The sequence below is a fragment of the Microcaecilia unicolor genome, chromosome 2, assembly GCF_901765095.1.
Source record: "Microcaecilia unicolor chromosome 2, aMicUni1.1, whole genome shotgun sequence".
Lineage (NCBI taxonomy): Eukaryota > Metazoa > Chordata > Amphibia > Gymnophiona > Siphonopidae > Microcaecilia > Microcaecilia unicolor.
In genome coordinates, this window is record NC_044032.1 from 67,235,667 (window position 1) to 67,248,244 (window position 12,578).

General features: G+C 40.7%; 1 protein-coding gene across 3 annotated transcripts in view; it reads right to left on the reverse strand.

Annotated features, from left to right (window-relative positions):
- Window positions 1-3,779: 3,779 nt before the first annotated feature.
- NPR3 (natriuretic peptide receptor 3) overlaps window positions 3,780-12,578 on the reverse strand; it is a 165,093-nt gene continuing 156,294 nt past the window's right edge. Inside the window, exons 6-9 of one of the 3 annotated variants that reach the window (XR_003940972.1) lie at window positions 12,310-12,442; window positions 9,523-9,610; window positions 5,431-6,170; window positions 3,780-4,147 (exon numbers count right to left, since the gene is read on the reverse strand). Coding sequence is in view for 2 of the 3 variants with exons in the window: in XM_030193007.1 (XP_030048867.1) it covers window positions 6,059-6,170; window positions 9,523-9,610; window positions 12,310-12,442 (333 nt within the window). In the remaining variant the exon portion in view is untranslated. Of the gene's footprint in view, window positions 4,148-5,040; window positions 6,171-9,522; window positions 9,611-12,309; window positions 12,443-12,578 lie in introns of those variants that run through there. The other 2 variants (XM_030193008.1, XM_030193007.1) reach the window with 2 other exon arrangements.

Consider the following 12,578-nt stretch of genomic DNA (forward strand, 5'->3'; position numbering starts at 1 on the left):
CCTGTGTGACAAATGCATCTGATTAGTGTGACTAAATTTTGCTGGGGGAGGGGGGTAGAGAGAAAATTTTGTGCCCACCCACTTTGGGTTCAGGCCCACCCAAAATTGGCAGTCTGGCTACGCCACTGGCACCAACTGAAACATGGTGCAAATGAATGCACCTAAATTAGGCATATATCCCCCTTATTCTATAACAACACGCGTAAATGCTAGAAATGCCCTCATTCCACCCATGACCCACTCATTTCTTTGCCCCTTTTAACTCATGCGTAAAATTTAGGCGTGGATTCCGTACCTACATTTGCACACATAAATTCCAACTAAATCTAATTAGTGCCAATAATTGCTTGTTAAAAATCCAATTATTAGCACTAATTAGCTCATTATTTAATTAAATTGTGCATGCAAATTGGGCACACGTCTAATTTTGCATGTGCAATTTTTGGTGACTTTTACAGAATTAGGGGGTAAAGGATTTGATCTTTGCACCCAGTATTTGCAAATTTGAATTGAAAAGTTACTTTCAGTATGGATGTAAATTTTAAAGACAGACATATATCCCTTCCAAAAGACCAAATACATGGAAAGAGTGTTTGGACAGCCCCAGAGGTTGGACATTTTAACCATGGAAAAATTCAAATGCATAATATACCTTTCAAATGAAGGAGTTCACTAATTCAGTGGATAATTAGACATATAGAATGAAATATTTTTACTAATTGTAATACTGAGTATGTCATCTAAGGAAAAAAGTGCACATGTAATAAAATGTACATTGGTTAGACAAGTAGGGCATTTCACGTTAGAATCAATGAACATCGGACTAGTGTACATTAGAAAAAGATGGAAGCATCTATAGTCTCACACTGCGTAGATTTGAACACTCTTTTGAATTTTTAAGATGTTTTGTGTGCCTAGATGAGAAAGGGGAGGAGATCATTAACAACAATATGTAAGAAATAAAGTGATAGCTCTATCATCTCCAGTGTGTGGCTCTATCATCTCCAATGTTTAGACCCACAGGGTTTAAAGTCTACAGTTGAATGGAATCAGTTTTGTGTAGATTGAATATAGAGCAACAGTTCTACATTGCATTTAATCTGTACGCTCTCAAAACTTGTTAAAAATGGAAGTGGGAATTATTAATAATAATGGGCAAGAAATGATCAATGATCAGTTATTTTAAAAGTGTAGATGAGCCCAAGAACATTAGAGCAGCTTTATTGGTTTAGAACACCATAGCACTTTGATGATCGGTTTACTACAGGATAGTGCTCTGTTGAATGGAAGCCTTTCATTGTCAACATCCTATTGAAATTCAGGCGCCTTGTTAGCCCTTAAGGACATGTTGAAATGAAGCACAAGAGACGTAAAATGTGAGCACACATGTACACCTTTTGAAGCAGATGTAAACTTGTATGTAAGAATGTATTCTATTGATGGTCATTATGGAAGCCTGTTCTATAAAGACACATAGGTGCCTATCATTACCTTTACAAAATAAGCATAAGATAGTACAGAAGTGTGGTTGCTATGTTATTGCACTTGAATGCACAGAAATATTTTTATACATTTAATGACATGTGAAAGTCTTGGTCTAGATTTACTAAAAAGTGCAACTGCATTACCTCCCCGTAAACTCCGCTCGCTGGACAAATCTCTCTTGTCGTCCCCCTTCTCCTCCACTGCTAATTCCAGGCTTCGTTCCTTTTCCCTCGCGGCACCTTATGCCTGGAATGGACTTCCTGAGCCTGTACGCCTAGCTCCATCTCTACCTGTTTTCAAATCTATGCTGAAAACCCACCTTTTCACCACTGCTTTTGGCTCCTAACCACTACTCAATTCCCCTATCCTTGTTCCTTCTCACCCAGTACTTTCCTCGCCCTTAATTGTCTTGTCTGTCTGTATTTTTAGATTGTAAGCTCTGTTGAGCAGGGACTGTCTCTCTGTGTCAGGTGTTCAGCGCTGCGTGCGTCTGGTAGCGCTATACAAATGTTACTATTAATTAATTAATTAAACAGCATTAGCACACTTTAGGTTGGTAGCACATGTTAATACATCTAGCCCTTTGTGCAGTAGTTTTCATTATAGCTGCTTCGTAACAGCTCTTTAGTGTGCGTTTAAATAATACTGAACTGTATTTGGACCTGGTAAGAACTGCAAAATATTAGACAAAAGAACAAAAGCTAGGAGAGTTATTGCATTCAAGTGTGCAAGACAGATGGGTGCATTGAGAGAGAGGGTGAGATCAGTGTTTAGCATATCTTGTACTCTGGGTTGATCTTTGCTGAGGTGCTTGAATGCATGAAAGCCTGTTGGTTTGTCTCCATATGTCTAGTTGGTCTTTGTCTCTTGCTTGTGTAGTGAGAAGATAGGGCCTAAAAGGGATCAACCATCAGTTTATGCGCTTGTGGAAGACAGGAATGTGATAGGAAAGAAAAATCAATAGATCTAAAGAAACGTTTATTGGAAAGAAGATATTCAAAACAAATTGTTAAAACTGCTTATAAAAGAACTAAATATAATAACTGTCAATATTTGTTAACAGCAACAAATAGAGAGGAAGAAAATGATAATATCTTGACCTGTGTTCTTAAATTTACAACCACCACGTGGCAGCAGTGATCAAAAAACACTGGCATGTGGTGCAGACAATGCCAGTATTCTCAGAGGCCACTCTTCAATTTGCCTATAGCAGAAGTTTGTTACTTTTTAAAAGTACTTTAGTAAAAAGTAAAAGTACTGGCTTTTTTAAGCCCTCCCCCACTCTCACCAGATGGACTTGGATGGCTGACCCTGGACCTCCCCTTTTTTAAAGCTCCCCCCCCCCCTACACACACACACACTCACTGGATGGGCTTGGCTGGTCTCTTTGGGGCAGAAAGGAAGCCATCTTTGCTGCCTGCTACTGCTGCTCTCTGCTTTCCAGGCACCAGGGCTCTTTTTACCGCAATGGGTAAAAACATCCCAGGCACACATGGTCATATGATAAGAGAACTCTTATCGCATGGCCATGTGACAGAGACCCCTTACTGCCACCCACAGAGGTGGCGATAAGGGCTCCTGCGCTAACCCAGCAGTAACTGGGCAGCACATGCCATTTCTGGAGGAAAAAGGAAACTCCTGGAAATGGCTTGTGTGGTGATAAATGTACTCACTCTGCTGCTCCCCAGTATCTCTCCACACTCGTCCTTCCCTACACCCCTTCCCGTGCACTCCGCTCCATGGATAAATCCTTCTTATCTGTTCCCTTCTCCACTACTGCCAACTCCAGACTTCGCGCCTTCTGTCTCGCTGCACCCTAAGCCTGGAATAAACTTCCTGAGCCCCTACGTCTTGCCCCATCCTTGGCCACCTTTAAATCTAGACTGAAAGCCCACCTCTTTAACATTGCTTTTGACTCGTAACCACTTGTAACCACTCGCCTCCACCTACCCTCCTCTCTTCCTTCCCGTTCACATTAATTGATTTAATTTGCTTACTTTATTTTTTTTTTTTTGTCTATTAGATTGTAAGCTCTTTGAGCAGGGACTGTCTTTCTTCTATGTTTGTGCAGCGCTGCGTACGCCTTGTAGCGCTATAGAAATGCTAAATAGTAGTAGTAGTGATAACCCGGGGGTAATCGGTTATCACCGCGCGCTACCCAGATACCACCAGGTTAGCTTGGGAGCCCTTAGTGCCACCTCAGTGGGTGGAGGTAAGGATTCCCCATCACATGGCCATGCGGTAAGAGTTCTCTTACTGCATGGCCATGTGTGCCTGGGATGTTTTTACCCACTGCGGGGAAAAACGGCCCCCGCCGCCAGTGCAGGGCCCTTTTTCCCATAGCTTGGTAAAAGAACCCCTGTGGTATGCTTCAGTTTTACAAACTGGCTACTGCAGGCACATAATTCTGTTCTTCCTCTCTGTAAATTAAAATTGCTTGACAGATTAATAGCAATGTAGAAACTGAGCAGAAGCACTTATTTTGTTATGATTTGGCATCTCAGTACAGCTGATTCTCTCTCTTCATCTCTAAAATATTAGGGAAAAGGAATTCAATAGCATATACACACTTGTACATCTATTTGGGGTTACTTTCAGCCAAAGGCCCCAGCAGCAGTGAGTTCAACTGCATGACAAATCTTCAAGGGAGAAGTTAAATGCTCTAGAAGAAAGAAAAAACCATGTAAGAGAAAGATGGGGGATACCAGTTTTACGAATGTCCCACTGTTTCAAGGATTACTACACTACCACCCTAAAAAAGCATTTTACGTCATTGTGGTTACCAGTAACCTTTCACTATCAAATAAATGTCTGCTGGACCTCAGGCTAATTTAACAGCAGATAAATTAATGTTGTTCAAAAGGCTTAGGGCCCTGTTTACTAAGCTGTACTGTAGGCGTGCTATCGTTTTTAGAATGAGCTAAAAATTAGCACACGCTAATGCTAGGCATTAGAGTGCGCTAAATTTTAGCGGGCTAAAAATGTTAGTAAACAGGGTCCTAAATATGGATATTCTCCATACTTTCAAGTTGACGTGTAGTTTGATTAAGGTACTGGGGAATGAAAGGTTTCATCAAGTGTATCTCAAAATCAAATTCTGTAATATCTGTCAAATATTTTAGAATTCCTGTAGTCTTTTCCTTTTGCCTCTCTCTTCCCAAACTTGAAAAACAAGCTCCACTTATGTTTTCCAGTTTCACTAAAGACTACATCCAGGAGTGCATTTTTATCACTCGTTTTCACTGGTGTTAACCATAATGCTTTCCTGGCCCTTATCAAAGTGAAAGCTCAATAATACTGGCTGCATCTGTTCACAGATTCCTCAATATTAATTGAGGGGGTCTTCTATAAAGTGGTGGTAAGCCCAAAACGGTAGTTCAGGGTCCAGTGTGCACCATTTCTGGCGCTCCAGAATTTTTAAATTTTTTTCTAGTGCGTTGGCGGTAAGTGCTCTTTGCCGCATGGCCATGTGGTAAGAGTTACCACGTGGACCTTTTTTTTAGGGGGGGAGGGGGCTTTTTACCTACTGCATTAAAAAGGGTCCTGGCGCATGAGAAAAATGGCCCCCACCACTACCACAGGGCCCTTTTTCCCCGCAGGTTAGTAAAAGACCCCTGAGTACTACTGCATGACAGGGTAACACAAATTATTTACTCTATTCTTCAAATAAAACCAATACAAGACTTCATCTTGTCATATTTATACATTTGTAAACATCAATTACCTGCACTATCCTAAATGTTACAATGGCACTAAAATGTAATCAAGGGTTCAGGTCGGGTCAGGTTGGGAGGGAGAAGGGCCATCAGGAGTTGGAGGAAGGGTTAGAGCAAGGCTTTCTAAACTGTGGTTAGTGGCCCCATATGGAGTCACAAATCCTGTGTTGGAGCTGCAACTTGGGTAGGCAGAAAATAAACACCCCATCAGCCCATGCCTCCTACTGACCCTCTGCAGGCTCCATGGAAGGCTGGGGATGATGACATCATCGACTGCAGTGCTGTCGAAGGACTGGGAGCAGCTGCAAGGAAGAAAGGTCGGCCTCCAGGGATCGCAACCAAAGAAAGTTTGAAAAGCACTGGGTCGATAATGGTGGCGTTATTGTAGCCTGACTGGGACACCTGATTTGTGACATGTTAACATTTATATTATGTTATAATATGCTGTAATAGGAAATGTCTTACACAACAGTGCCAAGATTGTTTTTTAATATCTCAAAAAACCCCCCCCCCCAAGTATTTTAAAGAAGTAGGTATCAGCAGTTAAAAAAAAAATGATGAATGGCATAGGCAGGCTGAGGAGGAAGAATAGGCATCCATGATGAATGTCTTTATGAACTTTAACTTTAGAAACCATATAAAAACTTTTCCTTCGAGATCACATTGTGTCGTCCTTTTCCACGAGATGAAAGGCCATGTGGCAAAATGTGATTAATATATCATTCCTGAGTTTCTGAAAGATATTTAAGAATAAAAAGACTCTATTGCTTAAAAGAACAAGTTCTTCTGATGCACACTCTGGTCTTTGGTAGCACGTTACTAAACATTTTCAAGAAAAACGTGATTTTTCATCTTCTCTATGCAGTAGAAAAATTTGATCTAATTGAGTCTTCACGTAACTGCCGATGTTTGCCGATGTTACAGTTTCCCTGTTGATGTCTTCTCTCAATAGTTATTCTGTATTTCTTCCTAGATGAATGGGGAAAAAAAAAGCACAGTTAAGAAACCATCTTAGGCTAGGGAATAATGCAACTCCACTCTTCTACTTACAAAAGAATGCCTTTAGGGGACATGTGAGTTTCTGTTGATAAATGAGAACTAGCAACATGTGAAACCCCAGTCAAAGATTAAAGTAGTTTGCTTGAGGCCTTTTACCCTAACCCGGGATTCCTTGGTAAAATCTTAACATACATTCTTAAAGCATTAAAGCATAACTGAATTACTTATTTCTTTGACAATTTGCAAACTACATTTTAGGAAGCTTGAATAGCCGGCATGGGAACCTAACCAACGTTCTGTTTTATAACATGGAAATGGAGCCAAAATACTGTCTTACAGCATAATGGATAAATAGGAACTCATTCATTAGTATACTGTAAACTATAATGATACTGGAAAAAAATACTTCCTCCAATGAACATCATTAAACAGAAACAAGTCAAAGGAAATCTTTAAATGTGGTATTCCCTGATAAAGGGAAATGAGTATTAGAAAGACTGAAGAAAGAGTCAAACAATTGAGAGAAAAAAAATGATGATGAGAAAGGCAAACCATGTTGGACAAGCAGAGCATGTACACAGGGAGAAAGACAAGCAGAATAGTGAAAATAAGACAAAGCGAAAGAAAAACTAAAGGAGCCAGGACATATGAGAGCTCTGAGAGTACTATAGGAAAGAAAGAGGAAGAAACCAGAACTTTCTCTCCTGAAAAGATCCAGTAGACTTCATGTAGAAGAATTGATCAGTATGTTAGACAAGAAATGGGAAGACGAGATTTTATTACAGTGCTTGCTTGGCAGACTTAGAGAGAGGCACGTACCCAAAAAGATTACATGGAAAAATATGTGCCCTGATTGACTATGCCAAACAGACTGTGCAGCACGTGTATGACATGCCTTTATACAGTTTCTAGCGTGAAGGGAATACATAGTAACATAATAGGTGACGGCAGAAAAAGACCTGTATGGTCCGTCCAGTCTGCCCAACAAGATAAACTCATATGCACTACTTTATATGTATACTTGACCTTGATTTATATCGACCATTTTCAGGGCACAGACCGTAGAAGTCTGCCCAGTACTAGCCCCGCCTCCCAACCACTAGCCTCACCTCCCAACCACTGGTGCTGCCACCCAATCTCCGCTAAGCTTCTGAGGATCCATTCCTTCTGAACAGGATTCCTTTATGTTTATCCCACGCCTGTTTGAATTCCGTTACCGTTTTCATCTCCACCACCTCCCGCGGGAGGGCATTCCAAGCATCCACCACCCTCTCCGTGAAAAAATACTTCCTGACATTTTTCTTGAGTCTGCCCCCGTTCAACCTCATTTCATGTCCTCTAGTTCTACCGCCTTCCCATCTCCGGAACAGGTTCGTTTGCAGATTAATCCCTTTCAAATAGTTGAACGTCTGTATCATATCACCCCTGTTTCTCCTTTCCTCTTAAGATTATACTTGAAAGCCATTATTGGTAGAGAAGAGACATTTATTACACATGTAAACTTGTAAAGTTGAAAATAAGTATGTTTTTGTTTAACAAATAGTCTTTTTTTTTTTAAAGTTCCTGAATAATGACAACCAAACAAATGGAGTTGTCTCTAGCTGCTGGTTTGGAATCTCAAATATCTTCCCTGAAAAGGCAGGACTGTCTCATTTTGAAGACGACTTTGTTATTCAGCATCAGACTGAGCTCTTGGAAAATGTTACTAAAGTTAGGAATCCTCATTTATCTTCAATTTCCCAAGACCCTATTACTGTCTCCCCTTGAATGACTTAAGGGCCCTTTTACTAAGCTGCAGTAAAAGGGGGCCTGCATTAGCGTCAGTGCGTGTTAGTGTCAGCGCGTGTTTTTGATGCACGCTGAGGCCCCCTTTTACCACAGTGGGTAAAAGGCTGTCTTTTTTTTTCACTCCATTGAGGTAGCAGTAAGGGCTCCCGAACTAACCTAGCAGTAACCGGGCAGCTTACCACCAAGTAAGAACCAGCGCTACAAAGGTAGAAAATATTTTTGTAGCGCCGGAAACTACTGGCAGGCTCCTGCAATAGCCTGACAGTAGTTCCAGAATGGCTTACTGCCGCTAAGTAAAAGGGCCCCTTAAAATGTACTTACAGGATGTTTTGAATTTTTCAGTAGCATGTGGAGAATGAGAGGGAGGGTGGCTTGCATATGATGGCTTCAAAGGCTTTTTTGGAAGTCTTGCAGTTAGACTGGGATATGGACCTGAGTCCCCTTCTCTACAGTCCCTTCCATGGTATATCAAGTGACGTAAATAAGTGGCAAGTTGGGTGAGGCTACTCTCTTGGTCACTTTTACCAACAATGCTATAAATATTGGTCTTGAAATCTTACTTCCAGGTTATGGACATAAGCTTGAAAGGAAAAACTTTCTTCAGCTGAAGCCTCAGGTTTTGGCTCTGAGTACTTCTTTCTACTTAAAATTTCCTTGTAAATGTGTGGCTGTACATCAGAGGAATACAGACCTATTGCTGTTTTCCTATTTTCCTTTTTTGAAAGTGTATCTGATGCATTCATCATGGTTTTTAGTCTTGGCATTATTTTACACCTGCTGCTTAACTCCCTGTATTTCTCTCCCCCCCCCCCCCCCCTTAGTTCTTCTTCCATGATGTGGGCTTCATATAGGACAAATAATATTTTTGTCTTAATACATTTTTTTCCTTTGGTTGTAATATTACAGTTGTACTGACTGTTTTCATGTGATTTACTTTCCTGTAAATTTGAGGACATAAAAACAAAGATTCCTGTGTGGCTTGTTGTACTTGGATTCTTTACTGATTTAGTGGCTGATACAGAGAGCCACACGGTAGAACATGCTGATGGCTTCATGGCAAAAATGTCCTCCAAAATATGCCACAGTGATGTAGTAATCAAAGACTATGCAAATTACTACAGAGTTAAAAGTGTGCGCTGTCAGGAAAAACAATGCAAACTGCAAAAATAATTCACGCTCATTGCCAAAATGGCTCCCTTCCTGTTAGTACGTAAGCAGTGAGTGACACACACTGAGAGGAAGGAAGATATATATTTTTTTAAGTTGCCAGGTGCATTCACATTCTGGCACTAAGCGCCTTATTCTATAAAGGCTATGCTCCTAAATTACGAGCATGCTCTATGCAACAAAATAGATCATGCTCGTAATTTATGAGCATAAATTTAGGAGCTTAACCTTTACAGAATAAGGCCCTAAATGTCGCCATAATGCGACTTAAGTTGAAATTATTTATCAGTTTTACTTTTATGATAGGGATGGAGTAATACAGGATGGACAAGAAAAAATAGTCGCAGTATAAGTACATTCTACTAACCTGAAGAAGTAGAAGGCCATTAGCAGCCCTGCCCCTAGCAAAGCACCCACCACAATCCCTGTAACTGCTGATTCTCCTAGGCCACCTGCTTAAGAAAAGAGAGCACCTTGGTTATTGTGCAGCCTATGATGTAAACTGTTTAGCATTAGACACAGAATAGGAGAAAGATTGGGTATTTTTGATTATTTTTAACACAAAATGGGACAAAACCTAGTATAAATAATCCCCTATAACACAGCACAACAAAAAATTTTTTTCGTGTGCTACTGGGCAAAAACCATTTGTCCTACACTAAATTCAGTGTGCGCATTTATTTATTGCATTTGTATCCCACATTTTCCCACCTATTTGCAGGCTCAATGTGGCTTACATAGTTCCAAAGTCAGAATTGTTGTAACACGTCAGGAAATTTTGTTATGCATAAGTTTGCCCAAATGAATTAAGCACTTGGAAAGCATTGAATAATTTTTTACAGAACGAGTTTTACTCCAACAATTACCTGATCTACATCAAAGTTTTCGTACTAAACAGTATATGAAAAAATTATAATTCATGATGGTCAAAAGGGCTTTTTCATTGAACTTTTTCAAAAGGGCCTTAAAGTGCACTCTGCATGATCACGCTTTCCAAAAATACTAGGACTAGGGGGCATTCGATGAAACTACAGCGTAGTAAATTTAAAACAAACCGGAGAAACTTTTTCTTCACCCAACACATAATTAAACTCTGGAATTCGTTGCCGGAGAACGTAGTGAAGGCGGTTAGCTTAGCAGAGTTTAAAAAGGGGTTAGACAGTTTCCTAAAGAACAAGTCCATAAACCACTGCTAAATGGACTTGGGAAAAATCCACAATTCCAGGAATAACATGTATAGAATGTTTGTACTTTTGGGAAGCTCGCCAGGTATCCTTGGCCTGGATTGGCCGCTGTCATGGACAGGACACTGGGCTCGATGGACCTTTGGTCTTTTCCCATTGTGGCATTACTTATGTACTTATGATTCTAGATAAGGAGTCTACAAAATCTGCACGGTAAACATTTCTGCCTAAGTGTATTCTATAGGCAGCACCTAGATTTAGGTGCGGTATATAAAATACGCTTAGTTGATATCCCAGTGCCTAAAACTACACACCTCCATTTACACCAATGAAAATGTGGAGTAAATCCCGGCATGTAGATTTACGCACACTGGGTCATATTCTATTACAATGTGTGTAAATTTGGGAATGCCCAAGGAATGCCCATTTCCCCGCCTATAGTCACGCCCCTTTTCAACCGCGCACATTAGAATTTAGGCGCAGTTCATTACACAATATGCTTAGCGAATTGTGCACTTAAATTCTAATTATTGCCAATTAGTGCTCATTTTTGCTTGTTAAGTTCCGTTATTAATGCTGATTAGCTTCTTAAGCCAATCAAGTTATGCACGTTGTTATAGAATACATCTGGATTTCAGCGCGGATCTCTAGGCTCGCTATATAGAATCTGGGGGAAAGTGTGAAAAGGTGCACAAGGACAAGGCTGAAAAGTCCCCTTTGTGCGACAGTGCCATAAAATTGACCTGGAGAATCTCTAAAATCCCCTCCGATGGGGGCAACCGTAGATCTCCGGTAGCCCATTAGATCTGAACAGGGCTATAAGGTTTTAAAGCCCCCTCCCCGAAGTACTGCCCTTATATAACTAAATCAAATAATTGGTCCACCCTGTTCTCTCATGGCCATTTCTTGAAAAAAAAAAACCAAAGACCTGCCTTTTATCCTCTGCGGTAAAAGGGGGTCTTGGCATGCATCAAAAACACATGCTGTCACAGGCCCCTTTTGCCACAGCTTCGTAGAAGGACCCCTTAGTTCCTTTTTTTTTATTTTTGCGGTAGTAGCTCAAGGTGAGTTACATTCAGGTACACTGGGTATTTCTTTGACCATAGACAGCTCACAATCTAATTATGTACCTGAGGCAAGAGAGAGTTAAGTCACTTGACCAAGATCACAAGGTCTAGCAGTGGGATTTGAACCAGCCACCTCTGGAGAGCAAGACTGGTGCTCTAACTGCTAGGCCACTCCTCCACTCTCAGCAGTCTGCATAACTTTTGGGGCCCTTTTATTAAGCTGCGGTAAGCACTAATAGGTTAGAAACCACTACCGCGGGGTTCGCTCAGGTGTCCTAAGGTAGTTTTTGGATCGGCACGTACCTCCCATGCGCTAAAAAATACTTTTTACTTTTTAGCGCTGGGGGTGTGTTTGGGGTGGAGATTAGGCATGTTCTACACTAATCGGTTAGCGCAGCTATACTGCCACGTGCCAATCAATTAGCACATGATTAGCGTGGTAGCCCTTATTGTCTATAAAATAGATGTCAGTAAGTGTTCCTACGCTAATGGCTACGCGCTAATGGGGAAATTAGCACATGGCCATTATTAGAGGAAATGGAAAATGTAGCCATTTTACAGCTGCGTTAAAAGTGGCCTCAGCACGTGGGAAAACCCCGCGTTAGTGATAGTGCAGGCCACAAACCACGCACCCACATTTCCACAGGCCACTTTTTACTGCGGCTTAGTAAAAGGACCCCAGACTGCCTTTGACTAGATGAACAAAAAGGAAGGTGATGTTGAAGCACAATTTTATAATATTCCAACAGCAGTTCTCACTTTCAAAATGGCAGCATGTTGAGATGCAAAGAACAAATGATCATAGATTTGTTAACGTGTGTGTACCTGTAAGTACTTAAAATTTGAAAAACATAAAAAATGGGACAGTCATATTTGCTTCCAAACTAATAGCTAATAACTTACATGATTTACAAGAAGCTGCATTTGCTTGCTCTGGTACCTTTTCATCCAGCGTTAATCTTCCATGTCCCCACGGAAGTTTCACATTTGGTCGAATTTCAAAATGGCCATGCATGCCATAGTAATCGCCTATAACCTATAACACAGGAAGAACATCTAATGCTTTTTTGGTTAATTTATTTTGTTTGTATCAGGGTAAACCTAACTGACATGAGATGACCAACGTTAGAATGAGAGAGATCAGAACACCATGGAAAACGTTTTGTAGCAGA